Genomic DNA, 15,088 nt, shown 5'->3' with positions numbered 1-15,088 from the left:
GTTCTGAAACCTTTCCTCGCTGGTTCACACATGTGGTGGAAACCATCCTGCCTTGCCAAGCGCCGTGGGGCCCGGCGCTTGCAAATAACCCATTTCCCTAGTTTTTAGAGAGGATCTGAGAGGGGTCCTGAGCGGTGGCCCTGACCGCTCTCAGGTACCTGAGAGGCTGCAGGTCTGTGTGTGGTTGTCCCGGCTCACAGATGACGGAGATTTGCCTTTTTCTTAAGACTAACTAAACCCCCTAATAATCCAGGATTAGTCAAACCTATTAACATATGGGAAAAGGAGCCAAAATGAATTGCGCAAAGTGAAATACAGAAAGTGGTTCACGTGGAGCTGGGGAAAGTTACTGCGATGCCGCTTTTTAATAACCTGGATGATACCCTTGCTAATCACATCTGGCAGATCATGATCCCTACAAATGTACCGTGGACAACTTTAGGTCAAACCCAACAGCACTTCACTTTTTATCGATTTTTTTTTTTTTTAATTATTTTTTTAATTTTAGAAGGAAAAACCCTCTGATGTCTTAGACTTCTAGCTGTGTAAATAAACCCACAGATGCTTAAGCAAGTTAGTGGTCGACAAATATTCCCTAGTGCTTTCTGTAGGATCTGGGTGTGAGACCTGTTGTCTTGGCCCAAGGACAGCTTCAACCGCTGTGCATTTGTTTTCTCCTTACCTGGGTTTCGCTCTGCAAGTGGGAGGAGGGTTTCCTGTACCTTGTGGTTTGTAATTTACTCTGAATACGGGTTTCAAGGAATTTGGGGGCATGTACTGCTCCTCTCGGTGCCTGGCCTAATGGCAGAGATGGATGGGGAAACTGAGACAAAGGGAAGGAGAGTGCCCTGCCCAAGGTGACATCGTGGCTGGATCTCCTCCTAGGTTTAAGGCAACGCTGTATTTCTCTGAAAGACTTAGAAGAATATGGAGTTAGAGATGTGCAGCAATTTCGAGGTGTCCCCTCCATATTGTGTGCCCTAACCCATCACCCTGCGTTTTTGAGCAGATCTGCTCCATGCCTGGTGCAAAGGTTCGGCCAAGCCTTGCAGATGCAGGTCTCCTGCACAGAGGGTTCACAAACAGTGTTTAAAAACTAGATTTCACCTGGCTTTAACTTGAACAGAACCTGAACAGAACAGGCTCTGATGGGAGTGCAGCAGGTCTTGTGGATGGGCCAGTTGGGTGCTCAGCTTCCCCTTGCTTGGATGGGTCAGGGATGGGTGTCCCACACCTGCTCAAAGCACGTAGTCTTATGGCATTAGTAGGTACGAACACACGTATACCCTGTAAATACAGAGAGGAGGGAGCCAAGGAAGCCTTCAAAGGCGTAAAAGTGATGGGGATGGAGTGTAGCTGGGCTGACCAGGTAGGAGAAGCTGTGCTGATACTTGACCCTCCAGTGTTTGTTTGCACAGCTCGGGGCTGCCCTGCCGCAGAGCATCGGGCCCTCCCCGGAGAAAAGTGCCAGATTCGTTTTCATGGCTTTTTGCAGAGGGATTGCTTTAGGGATCCGTTCCTGTAAGTTAATATTTGCAATGCACAAGGCTTAACTGAAACCAGGCAGTGCAGACATCTGATAACCATAACAGAGGAGATGCTTTTTCCCTGCAAGAGCAACTTGGAAAAACAAATCCCAATGCTATTCCCTTTGGAAAGAGCAGTATGGAAAGAAAAGCATCAGGAATGGTGCTGTGTGGTTTGCAAGGGGTTTTCTAGTTGGGTCTTGTTGTTTTGTTTTTGTTTGCTGTTTTTTTTAGTGAGCTGCTTGTTTGCCTGTATTGCTGATGGGTTTGGTTATTGTCTCCCCTTCTTTTTAGCCGGATTGCCCTTCCTCATCATTGAAACGAGCACAATCCAGCCCTACCAGCGGGGCTTCTACTGCGACGACGACAGCATCAGGTACCCGCTGAAGACGATGGAGACTATCAACGACGCAGTGCTGTGTGCTGCAGGCATCCTCATCGCCATCCTCGCCGTAAGTACCACCTCCAAAAACAGTCCCTTGGGCATCGCCAAAGACTTTTTGTCACCTCTTTAGCCAATGGCACCAAAGTCCCGTCGACACAGGGGTTTAACACAGCCTTGCCGGTGTGTCTGTGCTATCTACCGAAGCGCACATCTCCTCTGCGATTATTTGACTTATGCGTAAGCGTGGAGCAGTAAACATTTGCAAATGAAAGCTTGTAATGGGAGGCGTGAGATTACTCTTGGAGCCCGTAAACAAGCCCAAAGCTGTTTGGGCAAGTCTGTGAGCTCCACAAGAGCTTTTTCACCCTCTAGTAGGAGTTCAGAGTAGAAGCAAAAAGACTTGAGTGTCAGTAAGGACTTGGCGTGGTTTATCCCTAGTCAAAAAACTCTTGGTATTTGCCTATTTTATAAGGTTAAAAAAAAAAAACATATATCTTTTCAGCTAACCAGTGCCTGGAAAAGTTTCACAGGTTAGTATTAGATTTTTAAGAGATTGTATATTACAGCCATTTAAAAAAGACAATTAAAACCTTCCAGGGGGAGGATATTCCTAGAGTCCTCACTGTAAAAAGTAGTTAATGCACCTTCCCAGTGCCTCCTCATTTCTCTTTTCCTGCCAGGTTTCCTAGAGCTGTGCTAGGAAACAATTGCATGGGGAGAGTTTGTCAGCCAAAAAACTGAATTCAGCCCATGGAGCTGAGCCTCCTTATGCTGCCAGCATGTATCTGGTGCTGGGGCAGGAGGCAAGAGCTGTCACCTGGTTGTTGGTTAAACGCTTCCAGCCGAAGATGAAATTCCCCTATGAAAAGTACCTATGTTTTCCTCCTCACCTGCTGCCAGCACAGCTCAGATGCTTTCCCAGAGGTGCTGCCTTCCTCTCAGCCCTTCAGCTTGGAGGGATGGAGATGGAGAGGTCGGGAACACTTGTTTCCCCTCCTAGCTTTTATCTTTCCTCGTAGGAGCAATAGGTATTTTAGTATGGCACGGTGCCTGTGTTGGTAATACCCCGTCCTCAGCCTTGCTGCTTCGTGCCGTGAATATCTCCATCGTTTCCTGATCTCTCCATCATTTCCTGACCACATATACTCACTTAGCAAAGTAGGTCCCCAAAACTGCCTTCTTCCTATGCCCCCTCCCTCCTCAAAACAAGCCCAAAAGGTGCCAGACCCTCAATTCTATAAACACAGCAGAATTTTACCCTGCAGGTGAATTACCCCCAAGTGTGGAAATGCCATAAAAACGAAATGAAAAAGCCTCTCATTTTCGCATTACTGCCTGAGCTATTGGCACGCTGGCTCCATGCGGAGTGTGCTTCTGATCAGTAATGAGGCGGTGGCAAATACAGGAGTGGGAACAGAAACTGGAAACATAATCAGCTGCCTATGTGATCCGTCAAGTTTCTACCATGAAATAGCGGGTCAATTAAAAGAGAAAGAAAATCCCCAAAGAATTAGATGTTTCTGCCCAGGTTTCACTCTGCCCACAACAAATGTAACTTAATAAGGTAAATTCGAAAGCTCTGTTATTTGCTGTTGAGTGATACAAATGGCTAACGAGGAATTGAAGCAACAGATTTCTTTGCTATGGCAGTGTGCATGGAAAATTCAAGTCAGCCTGACCTCTTTTTTTTTTTTTTTCAAATGTAACCCAGATACCAGAATTACTGTAGCATAATAGGAATTCCTTCCAAATCCACAAAGCACTGACTCTGCTCCTTTCGCTCACAGCGTTTGCCTTCGGAAGGCAGGACAGCGGTTATGAGGACTTTCAGGGAGCTGGCATTTTGGATGGCGCAGCCAAAATTTCACACCCTTGCTTTACGTGGCGTCATGGGCGGTCTAGCTGGGGGTAAAAGGTCCAGGTCATGTTTTAAATACCTTGAGGACACCCAGAGTGCTCGTTAAGTAAACGGCAGAGGCAAAGACCTTTGCTTCGATCAGGATGTGAGAGGAGATGCATTTGGTTTTAATACCTCTATATTTACTGACTTCAGGCAAATTTCCATGCAGATGACCCTGCAGAGGCTCGTGCCCTTGGGCTGTGTGCTCTCCCATCTCTCCTGACTGCTCTTCTTGCTTGGAAGACGGTGACTTTGCTTGGCACAGAAGCATGTAGATGGTCCCTGGGATGGCTGGGGGAAGGTGACACTTTCCTCTTTGTGAACCTCGTACGGGTACTGCTGCTGTGGTGCCCTGTGTCCCCACCCCTGGTATCTTGAAAGCCTATGAAAAATACCTAAGAAAATTAATTTCCTAGGTGGTCTAAGTGACACAGCCGGATTAGCTGATTGTTTTACAGTTGAAGGTGATACGCTTCAATGTGATTAGACACAGAGAACGTTACACCAGAGACATAAGTGATTAGGAAAGCTCTAAAAGTAATTACAGGCTAATTGCATTGCTGGTGATACCTTATAATAATGGTAAAACAGGCACGATAACCAAAAGTCCGCAGAAGGCATTCACAGACAGAAAAGTTTGATAGTGGCTTCTCTCTAGTGACCATCTTTCTTAAACGTGCGTGGCAGTTCCCCGGCAGCTGTGCCCATCACGTAGGTATGGCTTATGTCCTGTGCGGATGGCTCGCCAGAAGTGCACGGCATAAGAAGAGCTTAATATCTTTAAGACTTGTTTTCTTTTCAGGATATCGTTTGAGTTTGCGCACATCTGTGCTGCATTAGTTTTTCACCATCCTGCTTTATCTGGGACGGCACTGCCAAAAAACCAAGTTTACCCAATTTTTAGCATCTCATTAAGGTTGAGCCATGGCTTTAACTAAGCGGGGAGGGTTCATGGCTGCCCAGCAGCGTGTTAGCAAGGGAATGAAGTCTCCAATTTACAATCTGCTACATGTGTGCAATTACCCAGACCACCAACAGTGAGAGAAAAATATTAATCCCCAGACTTTTGTTCGTCCCCGTTTAAAACGGTCACGTGCCTTTCCCAGGCCAAGAGCCTTGGATTTACATGGATCTGTTTGTGAATTTGGAGTAATGGCACATCTGCCAGTATCAGATGTCATCCTTAATTTGTCTTGTCTCCCCTCTGCAAAAGCCACGAGTTTTGAGCCTCGTAGCTCCCCTTCTTGTGAATTTAGGCTTTCGGGAGGTTTCAGGCAGTGGCTGTACCCTCGTGCAGGAGCATCCATGTCCATCCAGGACAACCTGGAATTGCCTCCTGCCAGAGGATCAGGAGATGCTCCAACCCTCCCTCTGCCGTTCTCATGCCAGTAGATTTCCTGGCTACCAGCTTGTGCTGGAAAGTGGTCCAACATGGAGATAAACCGTGGTCTTTGGAGTCTGTGAGGATGAAAAGGATGCTGGAGCTGGTTGGCTGCAGCTCCCCAGATGACTCTTGGTCACAACCAGGTTTCCAAGAGTCGGTCTCAGTGGTGACATGTAAACCTCAAATGATGGTGCAGCCACCCAAAGTTTTTCTGTGCATGGTAGCAGAACACTCTAGCTTGGCTTTTATTTTTTTATTATCATAGTTGTATCTCTCTTTGATAAAGCCTGCTTAGCTGCAGTTTCAGCTGTCTTAGGTCAATCTTTGTTTTTTCAAGCCATGGTATGAGTGAGTTCAAACAATGATACAGCTTCATCTCCTGGTAGTCTAATTGCTATACTTTTCCAGTTTATTAGTTTCCAAAGGTTGTGCCAAGCTTTTAAAAAAGGTAGGCAGGGGAGCCTTGTCTCCTTCATGCCGCTGGCAGGCTGCCATGCCGGGAGGAATATTGCTGGCTGCTCCAGAAAGGGATTAACATGAAGGCATTTTTCCTGACAGTTAATTTTACATATCGCAGTCCTCGTGACTTGAGAGGGGCAAGGACGAGGAGGCGACTGAAAAAAAAAAAAAGCCCGCCTCGATTTATTACTTGGGTATAAAAACATCTAAAGTAATGAATAAAATCCTAAAGCTATAAATCTGGACCTCAAAACCTAGGTGTGTAACGTGACAGAGAACAAATTAAGCCTTTGCATCTTTGGGAGAGGTGAGACATTTGGACTTCGTTTCACAGCCTCGTTTTAAGAGTCGAGATTATGAGAAGCTGGGTCTTCTGCTCCCTGATGGTGATTTATGGCAACGTTATCAAACCCCGGCAGACCCATCACAGGACATACGCAATTTGCTGCCACGCAATGGCAAGACGCCTTGAAATGCCCTGAAATAGCTGGCATTTATGGAGGTTTTGAGTGGCTTGAATTGGGTCTGGTAGTAGCAAATTTGGGGCCAGAATCTGAAAAGTTTGGGGCTTTCTGTGTGTTCCTCTTGTGTTTGTGGTCTTCAGAGAGGAAGATAAGCAAGTTCTGAGGTTGTTCGTTTGTTTTCCTCCAAAATCAGTTTGATACAAGGGTAGTGGTTCTGGCCTCTCCTTCCCAAACACATACTGATTCTTTGTCTGTTTTATGTTAATTTTTTTTTTTTTTTCTGCTACACTGGTCTACATCTGGGGCACTGTTTCACTCCTGTAAAGATATGCCAATATGCTAACCCAAGATCTATCTTTTTTCTTCTTGTTTATGGATTTTTTTTCCCTTTTGGAAATGGAAAAATTATGGTTATGGAATTTTTGTTTATGGAATTTTTCCATAAACAACCTTTCGAGGACTGCAGTCTCTTCTTGATAGGGAAGAGGAGGAGGATGGAGAGGTGCTACCCTGTGGGCTCGCCTTCCTCGCTGTGGAAGCAGATTCCTGGTTCGAGATGCTTGGAGCATGAAGAGCTGTCTCGGCTCTGCGTTTGCCACCCATCACTGGTTTTGCGCAGCATCTTTCCTGCTCTCAAACCTCTCTGTTGCATTTCCCCCACAGATTATAACGGGCGAGCTCTACCGCATCCACTACCTGAAGGAGAAATCGCGCTCCTTTATCCAGAACCCCTACGTGGCAGCGCTCTACAAGCAGGTGGGCTGCTTCGTTTTCGGCTGCGCCATCAGCCAGTCCTTCACAGACATTGCCAAAGTGTCCGTCGGGCGCTTGCGGCCGCATTTCTTGGAAGTTTGCGATTTGGATTTCTCCACTATCAACTGTGCTAAAGGAGTTTACATCCAAAACTACACCTGCAGGGGAAGCGACAGCAAGGTCCAGGAAGCCAGGTGAGAACCCATGGCAGCGAAGCGATGGGTTGCCACCACCGAAATGGTGTCTCACGCTAAATACATCTCGGAGGTTTCTCTGCCAGCCATCGATGATTTGAGCGCTGCTTTCTCTGTGGAGGCTGTAACTGTCTGCCAGCGAGAAGCAGTTTCCCTCGGGAATTGCGGGACTCGGCTGAATAATATTTCTTTTCCTTTCTCTTTACTCCTACACTATTGTTTCCCTGAGCGGTTACTCAATGTGGGAATTCACTGTAAGAGCTGAGCTCATGGTGAGCAGCTTGAGCTGTCCCATGCAGCGGAGCAGAGGGCTTCTCCTCCAAGGAGGCTCCACAGGCAGGACTGCCAGCACCTCCCCTTCGAGCTCTCTGTCGCATCCATCAGATGCTCAATTTTGACATTTCCAGGGGCGCGTTACGCATGCTGCAATTAAGTGACCGGAGAAATTGCTCACTTCTGATTTCTTTACGGTTTCCTGGTTATTTGAGGCGAGATGATGAGTTATCGGGCTATCCTGGAAATAACTGCTGTCCCACGAGTACACCAGGAAGGGATGAACAATGCGAGCATCCTGTCCATCCGTTCGCTTTCTGCCTTGCGAGCGAGCAGGGCGGATAACAGGGGGTTTATAACCTGGAAGGTTGGGGGGTTGTGGGTCCCTCTGCTTTGGCACCCTCTTGGTAGCAGCAAGCAAGTCACCATATTACGTATAAAATTACAATGCCGAAGATTATAGTGGCTGGTTCTTAGCACCTGCTTTGTTTTGCAGGAAATCCTTCTTCTCTGGGCACGCGTCCTTTTCCCTCTACACCATGCTGTATTTGGTGGTAAGTAACCTCAGCCTTGCTGGAGATTGAGCTGCTTTATCCCATTCCCCTTTCCCAAGGTACTCGCCCACGTTTGGTAGCAGTAATGGCATGATGAGTGTCGGAGATAGAGGGTCGGTGGGAAAAAAAAAAAAAAAGCCTGAACAAACCGGTGGTGGAGAGATCCGCTCTTGGCCCCTGTGGTATTATTAGGGATGGAGATTCCTGAGGTGATAGCTGAGCTGTGCAGCTTTGGGCTGTAGCCAAGGCTGCAATTAAATCTGAATCCTACTAAATCTGTGGATGACCCATGCAGTTTTGTTCACCCCAGGTTGCGGTTTCCACTTGGGGGGAGTTTGGGGTGAGCCAAAACGTTGCATTAATGGAGGGAGAAGATGTGCCGTCGTGGCCCTGCTGAGGGGTGAAGGCTGGTTCCCAAATGTGCCAGCGGAGCAGGTGGAGAAGCCTCTGCCCGCATGGATCTGGAGCGAAGGGCTGGGACTTGTTTTTCTTTGTCAGTGAGAAATGGCTCTACCCTTCCTGCGCCGGGGCTGGGGCCGGGGCGGCTGCCAAGGTGCTTCCTGCTGGGGCTGCGGGAGGCACGCTGCCCGCACCCCCCGGGGGGCTGGACCCGCACGCAGCGTTTTGGGAGGATCTGGACAGTGATTTGCGTTTGGTTTTTTTCTCTTTTTTAATTTTTTTTTTTTTTTAAATGAGGAAAAAGGCTTTGGATTCCTTTCAAGGAAGATTTGTGGCCCCCCCCTTGTAAGCTCAGACTAGCAAGCAAAGAAACAGCATGGCACTGATAAAAACATTAAACATGAGCTTTTTATCTGTGAGTGATGCTTTTCCCCCCCCTCCCTTTACCCTCTGAAAAGATAAGTGACCACTGTTCCCTCCTGCCTTTTCGGCCCACCTCCCTGGGAGCAATTTCTGTAATTTCATTACTAAGCTTTCCAGGTTGTGGAGGGTGGTGTATTAAATTCTTTTGTCATTTTTCCTCTTATTTTATTTTGTTCTTGGAAAACTTCTGAATTTCTTCAGTAAACATTTTGGCCTTTTCCTACTGTCCGTGTTACAGTGCAGAGCTGCCCTGGTGATGCTTTGCAGGAGGCTCAGCCCTCCACGGCTGCCGTTGCAAAACTTTCCAAGCTGAGTTTGGAAACCATCACTCACACTGGCATTTATTTATTTCCAAGGAGATCTGCAAACAGTCAGATAAGTTAGCCCTGAGATGCTTTCGAGCCTGGCATCCAGAAACAGTGAGGACTGCCAGGCCCTATTAAGTTGGCAGTGGTCTCTTTCCAAATACTGAGCAAGATTCAGGTTGTCCTTCCAGGTATTTTTTTAGGAGACGCTGCTCTGGGACCTTTTTGGAAGCCAAGCCTGATGCTTTACCTCTTGCACAGGATCATGCCCTGCAGCATCCTTCAGGGTAGGGGACAAACCTGGGGCATGAGCCTGGCTGGGCAAGTACTCGCCCCCTCCCCTTGTTTCCACCCCACTCCCTTTGGCAGTGGCTGCCCAAAGTTGCCAGGATTTGACCCTGTTTCTGCAGGGCACCGGGCAGACCATGTTGCTTCACCATTTGTGTTTGTTTTTTTTTTTCTGAAAATCCAGCAATTACGGAGCAGGCAAGAAACAAAGGGGAATGCTGCTGCCTGGGGGACTGGTGGCAGGGGGTGCACCGGAGACCCCAAAACTGCAGGGTGCATGCAACATTCCCATGGGATGCATGGAGAACCTGCACGGCTCGTTTTCCAGCACTGCTTTGCACTGCCTGCTGCCTGATTTTCTTTTTAACTTTGCAGCAGGCTTCAAAAGTGGTGTTTAGCTCCTGCGTAACGCATCGGAGCAGAAAGCTGCCTCTGATCTCTCTTTGCTGCCCTTCCCTGTCCCCACATGGGAGCACTCGAGCTATCGGTGCTCGGCAGCCTCTACCCCTCTCCTCCCTGATCCGGGACAACAGGCTGCTCCACTTATCCCTCTCTGTGGAGAGGTTTTGATGCCCAGTCCCTTAAGAATGATTTTTTTTTTTTTTTTCCCCCCTTGTAAACTGGGATAAGGTTGGTAGCAAGCTCTGTCTGACCAACTCTTCAGTTGCCTTGTGCCTTAAAAAGTCAGGGGAAAAATTACACTTAAGTGTTTGGTCATAAATTGAAGGGAGGAAGAGGCAATGATACGTGGCTCATATCAGAGGCGAGGAGATGATGATCTTAAGGGTCTTTTCCAACCTAAACAATTCTATGATTCTAACTTGTCTAGCAGCACCCTGCTGTCCATCGCCTCAGCTCCCTGGCCACCGCCGCAGCCTGAATGAGAAATCCCGTAGAAAAAGGGAGGCAGAAAATCTGTCATGTTGGAGAGGCTGATAATATCCTAGAATGATTTTATTAAAAAAAGAAAATGAGGTTATAAAATCCCTCTGGGTTATTATTTAATGCAAAATAAACCCCACTGTCTTGCTCAGCTCAATGAATGAGTGGGGTTTTGAAAGCCTGATTAGAAACATGGCATCCACCATGCCAGCACCTGCAGGAGGTGGGTTTGATGGCTTTTATCAGGGAATCGTCTCAATCAAAACAAAACAGTTGTTCTCCGGTTCCTGGGAAGCGAGGGTTGTGCTGCAGCAGGTTGCTGCCAGTGCTTTGGGTACTGGGATTTTGCCGGGAACCTTTGCAGAGTTGGGGTAGTTGTGGGGCTGAGCGTGTGGTGCAGAGGCTTGGCTGATCAGCCACGTCCTGAGTGCATTCCCTATTGAACAATACTTCATATTTCAAGAATAAGTCACTTCCCGTCTTTCCTGGCATTCCCTGGCTTGACTTTTAGAGCCCGTTCTGAATTACAGTGTTTTCAAGTTTGGCTCACCTGATGGAGATGGGTGCCAGAAAGCTTTAGTTGGTCTATTAAAAGATACCTGGATTCCCACGCATCTTTGCCTGCACCGTGGGGCTGGGTTTGCCCAGGTATTTGGTGGCCAGTGGATGGATGACCATGGCTTTCCCATCGCCCGGCACAACAGCAGTGCCCTGCAGTGTCCCTCAAGGAGAAGCAGTTTCCCAGTAGGAAAACGCAGATAGATGCCAAGCCCCAGAGGGCTTTGGGGGAAAAGTCCCAGAGAAAGGTGCTTGCAACACGGTAAAATCTCCTGGGATTTAATTCTAAAGGCTGAGACTTCAGGGCTCAGTTTCTCGCAGCCTTCTTGTCACCAAGAATACTCAATTAACATCAGGCCTTTGTATAAAAAATTTAAAAGGGGAAATTACGCTTGGGTAATCCTCTTTGTCTTAATTTTCCTTGCTTTGTTAGTCCTTGGCTGAGCTAGCCCGTAATACATATTTATAGCAGGCTGAGGAAAGAGGAGGTACATAACAGCTTATTCCACGCAGCACTCTGGACCTGACCCGCACCTCTCGGTTTTGTTTTGCAGAGACCAACAGATGCTTTCCCCTCCCCTCAAGCACATGAGACCGTAATGCTGATTTATTTTTATTTTTTTTTCAGCACAGAGTTGCCTGAAATCATAGCCAACCACACAGAAGATGCAGAAAAGCTAAATTACTATCCCTCAGGTAGAACAGGGCAGCTTGCGTATTTAATGTGTGTTGGTGGGTGAGGCTGAAGACTTCAGATCAGAATGGGTTTTAGTGGTCTACTGATTTATGTGAAAAATTAGAGATGTTGCTGGTTTTGTGTATCGAGGTGAGGGTGAGGCTTCTCGCCGCAGCTTCTTGCTGAAGGATGGAGAAGGTCCCAGTGCCCTGGTGCTGCTGAGCGATGATGTGCCCGAGTGAAGGGAACTCCGTGGTGGTTGTGGACTTGGAGTCAAGTTTAGCGGTGACCTAAGTAAGCGAATAAACTGGAATTACATCAGAGGCCAGGGCCGAGGTGTGAACTGTGTTGCTGAGCTGATGGGGATATTCCCGATGGGGTGGGAGGATGCTGTACACTCAGCAAAGTCAGGGAGGAGGCAAACAGTGCATACCTCTGGTGCTGGGAGGTCTTTGCTTTTCTCCTGTCCTTGTCTTCTGGGCAGCTTGGTGCTAAAAGCTGAATTGTGCCGTTCCCCTTCCTCCAGCTGACGTTGCCCAGCCAGAGCAGTGCATTATGCCGGGGTGAGTTTGGGTTTGAGAGGTTTTGGTCCCGTACCACTTTGGGTACCACTCTGTTTGCAGATGGGGCTGGAGATGGAGGTAACTTCAGGTCAGACAGTCAGAAACAAGACCAGCCATTTCCCAGAAGGAAACCTTAGCTGTGACTAAGAGACGAGGTTGATGGAGTTCAGCTTTGCAGCAGGAAGAGTGTGAACAGGATGGGATTTCTGGGTAGCAGAAAGCTCCGGGAGGCTGGAGGTGACGCTTCTAGCCCATGTCCCCTGCCAGCTCCTCCTCAATGGGTTTGCTCAGGGGTTGCGTGTGGCTGTGGGCTGTTCCCACCAGCACTGTGGAAGTCCCCTGGCAGAGGAAGAGCGATGTGACGTCCTCCAAACCATTTGCTTTGTGGTAACTCGGCCTCTGCCAGGAGACAGTGGATGGAAGCTCCAAATAACTCCCGCTCTGTGTGATCCCGTTTGATTTCATCCACCCTTGCTCCTGTTGATGTTCCTCCTGATTTCCGCTGCCCTGTGGTGGAAATAACCTGGGTTGTGGTCTTGCTCCTCCATCCCTTCCTGGGAAGGGCTCCATCCAGCACCACGTTTCCATCCCAATCTGGCAACCGTGAGCAGGCAGCACTTCAGATTTGCTCCCAGGTTTCAAAATAAACCCTTCAAAAGCAGGTTCTCGGATAAATTGCCAGAAACTTCTCATTTCTTAGTAATAGCACTAATTCCTGTTCTAGGGAAATTCTGATCCTTTCAGCTCCCAAGTTCCCCTTTCGCTTTTTGACCTTCTCTTACCAACTAGGTTTTTCTTTCGTACTGAGGGCAGAGGCGAAGTTTGGAGCACCTCGAGGCTTGCATCTGAAGTACTTGGGAGACCCTCAGCACCCTGGTGTTTGAGCACAGTTTTCGACGTTCTGCATGCTCATAATATGCCTGTGGAATATAAAAAGTGCTGATATCCTCTTTTTTTTTTCCTTTTTTTCCTTATGAATGGGGAACTAAACAGCAATTTTCCCAAGACATTTATTGCGGCAGGAAAAGGAGTTCAGTTGAGATCCTCGCACTGATAGTGCGATGTGAGGTGCATCTGTTTGGGTGGGTTTTACTCCTCCCAAGATCAGCAGGTGTGGGTGTGAGTTGGGTGCTGGGGACTTGGGTGGCACCCAGCACACCCCGTACGGTGCCACGCTGCCTTTGCCCACCTTTTCCAAGGCTGAAGTTACGTACATTAAGCACACAGTTCAGAGCTGTGCTTTGGAAGGAGTGGATCAGTATACAAGCAAGTTTATTTTTTAATCACTTCAGCCCCAGAAGTGTCTGCTTTATTGTGTGTTCAAGCTCCGTGTTAGCTTTTTATTGCTAATTTTTAATTGATACTTTGCATCCTCACCTGTAGGTGACCTATTTAATCCAAGCTCCTGGGATGGAAGGATTTGAGGGGATGTCAAGGCTGTGCAAAAGGGACAAATGGCAGATAATGCAGCAGCAAATGTCTTTATTAAGGGGTTTAATGTGACAGAGCCTCAAGACTAAAGACGTTAGGTTTCAAGTCTTCCTGGTAGAACTAAGTAACAGTTTATAAGATATAATATTTGGAGCTAATTTTGCTCTGTGACAACAGAGTAGAACCTGAATTTTGCACTGTCACCTGGGCTGGTTTGAGACTCTTGAGCATAAACCACAGCAATAGAAGTGTATTTTTATATCGTTTTGTGTGCTTTAAAAATGCTACTCTCCACAAATGCTGTTTTTTCAAAGGAGATTTGTCTCTATACTGAGAAATTGTATTTAAAGCTATCAGGGCCCCTATCTTTCTCTATCACCGCTTCCCCTGAATACTTCCCAGGAGTATCCTGCCTGCGCAGTTTATCCTCAATGGCAGATCGCTGGGTGCACAAATACCATGGCAATGAAAATTCATCCAGCCTAAGCATTGCAAACTAAAAACGCAGTTCCCTGCTACTGAACCGCATAGATACTTGTTTGCAGGATGAAGTGCCTGCTGTTAAATCACTGTAAGTGCCTGTGCAGGCTGGGATTATGCTGTTTTACAGCTCCAGCTTTCCAGCTCAGAAGTGGCTGCGTTTTACTTTTTTTTCATTGGTGGTGGGGTTTTTTTGTTACTACTTTTTTTTAAAACTTTTTTTAGATATTTTTTCTGGGCAGAACATGCTTCCTAATTTTGATACGTTGATTGTTGCCTCATCTTTCTCCCAAGCATAGAAATTATCATCACAAACTAGAGAACCAGCCCAGCGGTCCATTCACTGGGCTACATCAGCGTGGGTTTGCTGCTGGGATCTAGAGAGCTGTAACTCATCCCGTAGCATTGTGTGCGCAGGTTTGCATGGCGTGGGATGTCTGTCGTGGTGGATGCGTGTCGTGGTGACCTGGCTCCGTTCCCAGGCTCAGGCTGGTTTGCAGATATATTCCCCAGGATCATAATGTGCATTAGCCAGCATCGAGCTGTTTTGGTACTGCTCTCTTCCATGTTAATTGGTTAACAGTTTGGATAATTTGCAGCATCTGTGCCATTCAAATGACAGGATGCTTAATTTCCTCTAAAGAGCCCAGTGTGTGTTCTTTCCAAAAAGGGGTAAATATAATGTTTATGCAACAACCAAACATACTAAATTGGCCAAAATGATGCTTCCCCCTTATCAGCTTTCCAATTAATTCTGTTTTTATACGTAAATGGTGTCATTAAGTTATTTGTGATTTCAGGGAACCCAGTGAGCGCTTCATCCCCTTTTATATCAAGGCAGTGTGAACTACTCTGGGTGTGTAAAAGGGATTGTAAATGGGTATTAAACCCCTTTCCAGCCCTCTGATGTTGCAAAGCCCCACGAAACACGCTGGCCCTGACTTCCAGTGCTTCCTTTAGGAACAGGCAGTACATACCTGCTGTGGCTGAGCCCATGGGCAGTAGATCTGAGCTGCAGGAGCCGAGCATCATTTCCCCAGGCACTTTTACACTCTTTGAGCCATCGAATGCCTCTCTGCTCCCCAAACCCGAAGGCTGCTGCGGCGTCCCTCCCTTCCGTAGCCTTCCTCCCCGTGCTGCGCCCAGCCTCGCTCATCGGTGGGCAGGGGGTTGCTGTTTTCCTGTCCTCTC

The 15,088-nt window shown here is 47.5% G+C and overlaps 1 protein-coding gene across 1 annotated transcript in view; it reads left to right on the top strand.

Moving 5' to 3' along the window:
* Positions 1-1,760: 1,760 nt before the first annotated feature.
* PPAP2B (phosphatidic acid phosphatase type 2B) overlaps positions 1,761-15,088 on the top strand; it is a gene marked incomplete at its 5' end in the record, with an annotated part of 19,696 nt that continues 6,368 nt past the window's right edge. The window contains 3 exons of the mRNA XM_009695980.1: positions 1,761-1,978; positions 6,782-7,065; positions 7,835-7,892. Coding sequence (XP_009694282.1) covers positions 1,761-1,978; positions 6,782-7,065; positions 7,835-7,892 — 560 coding nt within the window. The remainder of the gene's footprint in view (positions 1,979-6,781; positions 7,066-7,834; positions 7,893-15,088) is intronic.

Source organism: Cariama cristata, unplaced genomic scaffold (assembly GCF_000690535.1).
Source record: "Cariama cristata isolate BGI_N322 unplaced genomic scaffold, ASM69053v1 scaffold10132, whole genome shotgun sequence".
NCBI classification, from domain to species: domain Eukaryota; kingdom Metazoa; phylum Chordata; class Aves; order Cariamiformes; family Cariamidae; genus Cariama; species Cariama cristata.
This window is presented reverse-complemented; position numbering and strand designations above follow the sequence as displayed.